We start from the raw sequence: 9,817 nt of genomic DNA, 5'->3' as shown, positions 1-9,817 counted from the left end.
CAGAGCCAGGAGTAAGGGCTGAACACTGTCAGTGGTGTTTCCCAAAACAAATAAACCAAGCCTTACAAATTTATAATGCAAAGTTCATTTCCTGAGGGGCAGCATGACATTATGTGAGTCTGAAGTCAAAACTCCTGCCATTAGGACCAGAGAAATAGTGCAACAGGGAAGGCAATTGCCTTGCATACAACCAACCCAGCTTCAAACCCCAGCACTGCTTGTGAACTCATGTGTTCAGCAGGAATGATCCCTGAGCTTAGAGATAGGAGTAAACCCTGAAGACAACTAGGTGTGGCCCAACGCCCCTCCCCTCCCCCTCCGTCATCCGTGACTAAGTGATCTCCGGGAAAATCAAGGCCAATATGGTAACGTGGCTAGGTCCCAGACTGAATTTAGGACAGATGCTCAGTGCTTTGGTTCTGCCCACTGGGAGTTGCTTAACTGAGTGAGATGTAGATGAAGAATAATTCCACACGTAGAAATAGGTGTTCATTTTCTTTCTTAGGCAGTGTCCATCTTTCAGACTTATACAGAACTTATCCTTCACCAGCCCTAGGTAGAAGTGACTCAGCCTAGTCCCTAAGAGCTAAGAGCAAAATGAGTCCCTCTCTGACACACTTTTTACCCACATTTTTTAAGGATTCTTGGACTTAATCTCAGACACTGTAGAAATGTCTGTGAATTCATACATTAATTTGTTTCACAATTTTTTTTACTAAAGCCTTACAAGGCAGTAAAGTAATTCCCAGATGCATTGAGTAGATTCTCAATATATCTTTGCTTTTTAGCTACCTAACAGCCTGGCTGTGCTGGTGTTGTTACTCCTTCCAGCTTCCCCTTTTCCAGATCAGTTAAGTCAAACAAGTTAAGTCACTTACACAAGATCACACAGGTGGAAAGTTGGCAGAAGAGATGCAAACTCAAGTTCCTATGACTCACTGCAATGATTTCTCCATTAGCCAAGGAACCCTCACCAGGAAAAACAAGAGCTTGATGAAGTAGCACAAAAACCCACCGCTGGGATTTCTACATTGTCAAGGGAGGTCATTTCAGACATGTGCATACAACACAAAGGCCACCTTTGCAGTTGTAGGGACAAACAGACTAGTTTTTTTGTGTTCTAAGATGTTGTGTTTAGGGGCCAGAGAGATAAGATAGCAGGTTCGCCTGGCCCACACGATTGGACCCCTTGCACCACACATGGTCTCCCAAGTCCTGCCAGGAGTGACCCCAAAGCTTGTGAGAGCTAGGAGTCAGCTCTGTGCACCGCCGGGTGTGACCCCCAAAAGAACAAAGATGAAGTGTGGCTTTCATTTAAAAGAATAATTATTCTTTTAAACCACACCGGTGATGGCCAGTGGTTACTCCCAGCTCTGCTCAGGAATCACCCCTGACGGTGCTGGGGGAGCCATATGGAATGTGGGCATGGAGCCGTACTCTCTGGACTATCGATTATCGCTCCCTTAAAACGTGTTTTTTTTTTTTAAGTAAACATCAAGACACATATTACCTCAGTTAACTTGAAAACAAATAGCAAGAAAGGGGGCGCCTGGTATTAATGCGCACGGTTGGTACGTCGGACTCTGATCTGCACAGGTAGGGGTGACTCCGAGGACTCTCCCAGCCACTGAGCCCCGAGTTTCCCTCCCCGCCACACATCCCCGCACCCCTGTTCCATTCTAGGCTTGAAACTCTCACTCGGGATCTTTAAAAATTCTGTTCCTTCCAGGTACACACGTAAGACGCGCGTTCCAATCCTTGCTTCAAACCCTTTAAAGGTCACCTTTAAGGGTGACCCTCGAATCCCTGCAGCCCCCGGACCCTGGGACCTGTTCCACCCTAGCCTCACCCCAACCCCCACCCCGGAGCGGCTGCGGGAACCAGGTGGCTGTAGGCGCATTGTGAAGTGGTCTGAGCGTCACAGGCGATCCGGAGCCGGGGATCGGAGGGCGGGGTGGGTGTCTCGGGCACCCCACGGAGACCCCCGGGGGAGGCATAGCTCAGGAGCTGCGCGCACCCCGAGGAGGCATGGACGGCTTCGGCCGCTTGTCCCCGCCGCCGGCGTGCAGGGAGCTCCGGGAGCCGCCGCGCCGCAGGTTGCGCTCGTCGTCGGCTCGGCCCAGCGCGCCCGGGGCGCCCTTGGAGCCGGCGCTGAGCAGCTGGACCAGGACCCGAGCGGACGAGAGCGAGGCGGCCGCGCCCTGGGCTGCCCGGCGCCGCTCGCCAGCCACCCCGCGGCCTCGGCGGCGCCGCCGCTACCTCGACTCGCCCCGGGAGAGCCGCAGCCTGACCGACTTGTCCCGGAGGCCGCCGGCCGAGCGCGCCAGGAAGCACCGCGCGGGCAGCCGGCGCCTGGAAGAGGCTTGGGGGGAGGCGAGGATCAAGCCGCCGCGGCCGGTGCAGGACAACCTGCACTGCCCGCACTACCGTCAGGGCCCCGAAGAGTCGCCCTCGCCGTCGCCGGACCCCGCAGGCTCTTACACGTCCTTAATGGACGACTTGGGGGCAGGAAAAACGCCAGATGGGGATCAGTGGGCGGTGCACGTCTGCAGAGGCCTGGGACGCTGGTCCCTCACCTCGATTCTCACCGACAAGTCTTCCGCGCTCTCCCACGAGTGCGGGATACACTCCGCTTGCGTGTATCCCCCCAAAAAAGACGGCGCAGACCCGGTGGGGTCAGTAGGCAGCCAGTACTCCCAGCACTCATTCTCCAGCAAGGACACCCAGATCCTCAAGAATCAGTTGGAGGAGGCCATCGTGTCCTCTAGGGACGAGAAGATTGTGGCCCTGGTGCTCAGCCGGCTCAAGAAGGCCCAGAGGATGCGCGAGCTGCAGCGGCAGGCGGCGGTTGCCTGGGAGGAGCTGAAGGCTTCCGACCACCAGGTCCAGAGGACCCTGGAGAAGGAGCGTCGCCTGCTGCTGCAGCAGAGCCAGGAGCAATGGAAGCATGAGAAGGAGCCGCGCAGGGCTCGGCTGAAGCGCGAGCCGCGTGTCCGGCGCCAAGGCAGCAGCAAGAAGAACAGGCTCCAGCCAGAGGAACCATGGACCTCGCAACTGGAGAACCAGCACCAGGAGAAGCTGGAGAGGGCCAGCGCCCAGGAACTGCACAAGCCGCGCCACGAGAAACTGGGCAGGACCAGCTCCCAGGATCTGCTGAAGCCGCGCCACGAGAAATTGGGCAGGACCAGCGCTCAGGATCTGGTGAACCAACACCTGGAGAAGCTGCAGAGGAACCGCATCCAGGCTGAGCACCGGAAGTTATGCCAAGAGCAGCGCTTGCAGGAGCATGAGAGGATGCTGCAGGGCGTGCGCGAGCACAGTCACCTGCAGCTACAGAGGCGGCTAGAACGGGCCAGCCACAAGAAACACCTGTATACCTTGGAGGGTCAGAAGAAGGTACAGGAAGCCAACTTGAGCTCCCTAGTCAATTACCAGGCTCGGAAGGTCCTCATGGACTGCCAGGCCAAGGCCGAGGAGGTGCTCAGGAAGCTATCTCTGGAGCAGAGTTGCCAGCGGTCCCAAGACCTCCAGCGGGGCTTGCTGAAGGAGCGTCAGCGAGAGCTACGGGAAAAGGTCCAGAAGGAGGAGGAGCAGTTCCAGCAGGTCAAGAGTCGCGCAGAGGAGTTTGAGGAGCTGAAGAAGGTGCACAAGCAGCTGCTGGTGGAGCTGGCCAACCAGAAGATCCACAGGGCCCGGAGCACGGTGCACAGAAACATCCAGGACAAGGCGCAGCATATTCGTGAGCTCAACATCCTGCGGGAGAAGAACCACCACATCCTGAAGCTGAAAGCCGAGAAGGAGGAGAAGTGCCACATTGAGGGCATCAAAGAAGCCATTCGGAAAAAGGAGCAGAAGATGGAGCAGATCTCGCGACAGAAAGAAGCCGCCTTTGAACAGCTGCGGAAGAGCGGGCGCACTCTGAGGAGAGATCTGGGCATCCCCACTCGCAGCTGCAGCTCCTTGAACCCGCTGGTGCAGGAAACACAGCTTTGTGCCTGTCAGCAGGGAGACTACTGAGAAGCCGGGTGACAAATAGCTCCCCGTGCAAACAGCCAGAAAGAGATGTGGCAGGGTGATTCATTTTATAATCTGATTATAATTGAGCATTGATTTTTCAAAATATATATATATATAAAATCGCTGCAATTTCCTCTCATGAACTAGTTTATCGATTTGCTTGGATGGATGAGAGAGTTGGGGAGGGAACACTGGTAGTTTGATGAAAATGATTTGCCTTGGTAAACTTTTATTTATACAGGAAATACTCATTTAGGTCCCAAGTTACCTTCAACGTGTGCATCAGGCATATCAGAAGAAGCAGAAAGACATTTACAGTTGGGAGATAAGAACGATGGCATGACTTAGTACAATTCTTTCTGTCCCAGAACTTAGGGTAGGTGAGGTGTGAAATACCTGTCTGGAGATGTCAAAGATATGAGGAATCTGGAGCCAGCAAGATAGCACAGCAGGTAAAATAAATTCAGTCAATCTGGGTTCAACCTGGAACTGCATATGTCCCCTGAGCACTTTTGGTAACAATTCCTGAGCACAGAGTTAAGAGTAGGCCCTAAGCACTGCTGGGTGTGGCCCCCAAAAAAATCAAAGGGAAAAAAAGAAATAAAATATCTCCAGGGTGGGAAGGAAGTGTTCAGGGAGAGGTAGAGGAGAGGCTGGGTCACATCCCCGTTTTCCATATTCCCTCCTGTGCTGTCCTTCCAGCTCCTGGGAGAGGGGAACCCTGAGCTTTTACAAATTTCCTGCCCATGAAAAATGTAAAGATTCTGAAAGGGTCTGATAAAGAAACATACGTTATTTTACCTGGCATTTTTTAAATAAAAATGAAACCCTTCTTTGGGGGGATCGGGTCTTGGAGCTGGGTTATAGTTTTGGAATCAAGTTTCTCCAGTGCTTCCCAGCCTGGATACTCTCTGGCCTTCCCTGCTGTGTTGATAGAACAATCTCTAATTCTCTGGGCACAGCTGGAGAACTGCACTGTAAGAGCCTGGCTGAAAGCACCTTGAATCTATTTGGTTCTGTGAATCTATCAAGTCCCTCCACCCCACTTAGGTCATCACATTCTAGTCATTTGGTATTAGAGTTTTCCTCTTCCCCTGTTTCTTTTTTCACTTCTCTTTTGGATACTTTTTGGAGGGGGTTTATTTGTCTTGGGGGCTTAGTCTGGCAATGCTCAGGGGTCTCCTGGCTCTACACCCAGGAATCACTTCTGGCGGTGTTTAGGGGACCGACCATATATATGGGATGCTCAGGAACCAAACTCAGGTTGGCCACATGCAAGGTAACAGCCCTACCCACTGTACTGTCACTCTGACCCCATCTCTTTTATCTCTTCTGGAGATTTGCAATGGCATTCTGTCTACTCACATGTGTCTAATTAACCTAACCAGGATCACAAAAAATAACTAAGCATGATTCAATAGCATGACATTTTAAAAATCAGGAGCCAGAAGCAGAGTAGAGATTAATTCATCACATCACAAGGTCCCTACTGAAAAATTCTACACATTTTATTTAAAGGCACCTCACTTAACATTCTTTAAAAAAAAAAAAAGACAAAAACCTATAATAAGCCCCATTGAAAGAAGTGAGTCTTTGTTGGTTGATTGGCTAATTGGTTGGTTTGGAGATCACACCGGGCATTTCACAACTTTGATAGTGTTATCTTCCTGAGCCTCAGTTTCCACCTCTGTGTAATAATAATTTGTGCTTCAAAAGGATGTTGTAAGGGATGCTTAAATACAATAATCATAGACCTTGTAATTATTGTGTGTTTTGTTATTGATAACAGATCTCTTTCTTCCTTCCTTTCTTCCTTCCTTCCTTCCTTTCTTTCTTCCTTCCTTTCTCTTTCTTTTTCCATTTCTTTTCTTCCTTTTCATTTCTTTCTTTCCCTCCCTCCCTCCCTTCCTCGCTTCCCTCCTACCTTCCTTCCTTTCCTTTCTTTCTATCTTCCTCTCTTTCTTTATATCTTCCTCTTTCTTTCTTTCTTTCTTTCTTTATTCCTTTCTCTTTCTTTCTTTCTTTCTTTCTTTCTTCTTTCTTTATTCCTTTTTCTTTCTTTCTTTCTTTCTTTCTTTCTTTCTTTCTTTCTTTCTTTCTTTCTTTCTTCCTTCCTTTTTCTTTTTTCATTTCTTTTCTTCCGTTTTCTTTCTTTTCCTCCCTCCCTCCCTTCCTTCCTCCCCTCCTACCTTCCTTCTTTCCTTTCTTCTTCTCTTTCTATCTTCCTTCCTTTCTTTCTTTCTTTCTTTCTTTCTTTCTTTCTTTCTTTCTTTCTTTCTTTCTTTCTTTCTTTCTTTCTTTCTTTCTTTCTCTCTCTCTTTCTTTCTTTCTTTCTTTCTTTCTTTCTTTCTTTCTTTCTTTCTTTCTTTCTTCCTTAGTCACTTTTAGTGATGTTCAGGGGTTACTCCTGGCTCTGCATCAGGAATTACTCCTTAGCAGTGCTCAGGAAACCATATGGGATGCCCAGGATAGAAGCAGTTTGATCATGTGCAAGGCTAATGTCCTACCTGCTGGACTAGCTTCTGTTTCTGTTCATTCCATGCTCCTTAGTGCCTTCTCCCCACTTCCTCCTACCATCATAGTCAAGTCATCTTTTTCTGAGCTTAGTCCACATGTGCCTTCTGTTGAAAGGGGGCACCTCACTGGTTGCCCCTTCTTGATATTACCATTCTCTAAGAAAGTGCATGCATCATTGAGCACTTAGCAGACATTCTCTTTATTTTGCAGCTGGATTCCCAACTGGACTGTACCTTCTAAAGACCAGGGGATTTTCTTAGAATTTTGCATAGCTGTGCTTAAGAAGGCAGCCAATGTACAGCCCAAATGAAAGTCATTAATCTGGATGTGTTGTCATCACTTTTACATCTCATGCCTTTGACCCTGCTAATGTTCTTCACTCTTTCCACCAAGAAATAAACACATACTCTATTTCTATTATTCAGTTCTTCATGAATATTTTCTTATATAAATGAAATAAAACTGACATCATACCTGGCAGAACTTGGGGGACCATATGGAGTGTCTGTGATTGAACCCGAATTAGTTGCATGCAAAATAAGTGCTCTACCCATCTTTGTAGCTCCTTATTTGTAATTTTGAAATGACATGTGTTGGATAGTAACCCTAAGTACTTTAGGTTTCATCAGTGAATTACCCCTTTTCCTCCTCTTTCCAAGAAACTTACAGTGCTCTTATGAGCACCCCTAATCTCCTGAGTTTATCTTTAACCTTTTCTTTGTGCTTTATATTTGTAGTGAATTAATTGCTTTTTTATTTCCCCTATAGCCTTTTCATTTTACTCTAGAGCAATGTTCTTTGCTTAAACACAAAGGATTCTTAATGCTATGTTCCTAATATGTGGGAGTTGATTGACTTTGAAATATATCTACTCCTGGGCATCTGTCATAGTTACTTGACTTGGACTTTGTTTGCCATAGTTCCTAACCCCAGAAAAGGGAATCCCACTGTGGGCCTTGGATGGACCTGGGTGGGGCGAGTGGCAAAGCTACCTCAACATAGAAATGGAACAGTCTAGAAAGCATAAAAGCATGGTCTTGATGCAAACTGTTATGACTTAAGAGACAGGACCACCATGAGGAAGGATAAGCTGAACCTGCCTGAGGATTAGTCTGGGATTCATGGTAAAAGTCTTGCTTGTCTTTGGAGTCCAGAAAACTAAGTTTTGGAATCTTATCTTTTACTGTATATATCCAAATAACCGTAGGTATTAAGTAAACCTAGCACTGTAGCACTGTGGTCCCATTGTTCATTGATTTGCTCGAGCAGGCACCAGTAACATCTCTATTGTGAGACTTGTTGTTACTGTTTTCGGCATATTGAATATGCCACGGGTAGCTTGCCAGGCTCTGCCGTGCAGCCATGGAATACTCTTGGTAGCTTGTTGGGCTCTCTGAGAGGGATGGAGTAATTGAACCCAGGTCAGCCGCATGCAAGGCAAACTCCCTACCCGCTGTGCTATCGGTCCAGTCCAGTCACCACATCTCTTTAAACAGAAATTAAGTAAACTTAATTGTTTAATATTTGCTAGTAGCTAGGGAAAGAGAAAGGCAACATAGATGTTCCTGGAGGACAGAGTTAATCCTTCCCAGAAAATTGCCTCCATTGAAACATTTTACCTCTGTAAATGATCAATCACACCTATGTGCAGATCCTCTATAAATATGCTAGCAGGTCTGCATTAAACAGCATTTCGACCACCAGTCTGTGGTCCCCTGTCTCTTTGTTCCTCTGCTGGGGAGACAAGGGAAGCAGTTTTGGCCACAGGCATACATTGTGCACACACTTTTGAACTCATAGACATGAAGAGTCGTTACAGAAATAAGACTGACAAGATAAATTTTCTCCTTTCTTCCTTAAACACACACACACACACACACACACACACAACCCCTCCCCCCCCCCCCGCCCCTCCCAGGAACATTGTACATGAAACAAAGAAAAACTGATAGTGAAGAGAAGGCAGAATGGCCAAAGATCTCAGCAACAGAGAAAGAATGTAATTCCTTGCATTTTCTTCTGTCATTATGTACCCCAGACCTGGAGCCAAAAAAGCCAGCAAACCCCCAAACCGACAAGTTTACACCAAAAGAGCCCCTACAAAATGTTTCATTCTCTAGCCAAAGGACCAGAAAGAGATCAGCTTAATAAAACAAAAACTTTGAGACAATAAATCTGCTCTGGGGACCAAGAAGCTTGCTCAGAGGGCTATGCCACATATTTTGTATACAGAAGGCTTAGGTTTAATCCCTAACATCACCTGATCTTCCAGCAAACAAGGAAAAGGCATAAAAAGGAAGCAAATGGAACACAGAATAAAAATGAGCTAAGTGAATGAGATGAGTTGGTGAATCTCTTAAGACGCATAAACCCAAAACTTAAAACAAAGACTATACTGAAAAAGAAAGACCTATGATACTATAACAAAAGATATAACATGTATGGCATTGAAATACCAGAAGGAGAGAAAGAGCAGGATTGAGTAAGTTCTCAAAATTATGCTTAAAACTTAAAAATTGGGGAAAGAGCTACCACTATACAAGAAGTTAAGCAAACTCCAGGAAGTGTAAAACCTAGAGTATTTCTTATGAAGTACAATAGTTCAAAGTTCTACAATAAAACATAGAAGTCTTGAAATTATTTGCAAAGAAGTTGTTATATCAAAATGAGGAAAAATGCACTTCAGAGCAAAAACACAAGACAAAATAGAAACGACCCACAAAGAAACTATGAGATAAAGTAATTTTGTAAACAAAATGATCAGTTCAGTGAGAAGAGGTAACAACTCTTCTCGCTGAACTGATGTATCAAATAAAACATAAAATATGTCAAGTAAAATAAACAGAAGCTAAAAGAATGGGAAAAGCAGACAAATTTACAATTGTAATTAGGGCCTGAACACCATTCTTGAGTAAGTGATAGAAATATTAAAGAGAAAGTAGAGATATTAGGAATTCAGCAAGACCATAAACCAATAAAATATAGACATTTAGAACCTGAAGAGCTACTACTAGTACAGTATCAAGAGCTTAGGAGAAAATAATTGAAGAGTTTTCCCCCTTTATCCAAGAAGGAACAAGTAGAATTAGTAAGGATGAGAATCGCAATATTTGAACATGACAAATGTTCAACCCAATGAATTTACATTGATCCGAAAGTTTATTTACCTTAGAGGATACAAATGAACCAACGATGCTACTGAACCAGTTGTCAATATTATCCCTTCTGTCTTTTTATTTAATTGCACCCACATAAATTAGCATAAGATCCTTACTTGGTGAAA

At 46.2% G+C, this 9,817-nt stretch overlaps 1 protein-coding gene across 1 annotated transcript; it reads left to right on the top strand.

The window, feature by feature from the left end:
- Nucleotides 1-2,028: 2,028 nt before the first annotated feature.
- Nucleotides 2,029-4,017, top strand: CCDC185 (coiled-coil domain containing 185). The gene is made up of 2 exons (XM_004605510.2): nt 2,029-3,087; nt 3,223-4,017. The coding sequence occupies exons 1-2, from the start codon at nt 2,029-2,031 to the stop codon at nt 4,015-4,017; spliced, it is 1,854 nt and encodes a 617-aa protein (XP_004605567.2).
- The last annotated feature ends 5,800 nt before the right edge of the window (nt 4,018-9,817 follow it).

The sequence above is a fragment of the Sorex araneus genome, chromosome 9, assembly GCF_027595985.1.
Source record: "Sorex araneus isolate mSorAra2 chromosome 9, mSorAra2.pri, whole genome shotgun sequence".
Lineage (NCBI taxonomy): Eukaryota > Metazoa > Chordata > Mammalia > Eulipotyphla > Soricidae > Sorex > Sorex araneus.
Note: the sequence above shows the minus strand (reverse complement) of the source record. Positions and strands in the feature narration are given on the sequence as shown.

Excerpts from the sequence above, each read along its gene's own strand:
- CCDC185 (XM_004605510.2), top strand. The coding sequence starts at position 2,029 with ATGGACGGCTTCGGCCGCTTGTCCCCGCCGCCGGCGTGCAGGGAGCTC. Across the intron at positions 3,088-3,222 it reads ACCAGGAGAAGCTGGAGAGG|CTGCAGAGGAACCGCATCCA; the intron begins GCCAGCGCCCAG and ends CACCTGGAGAAG.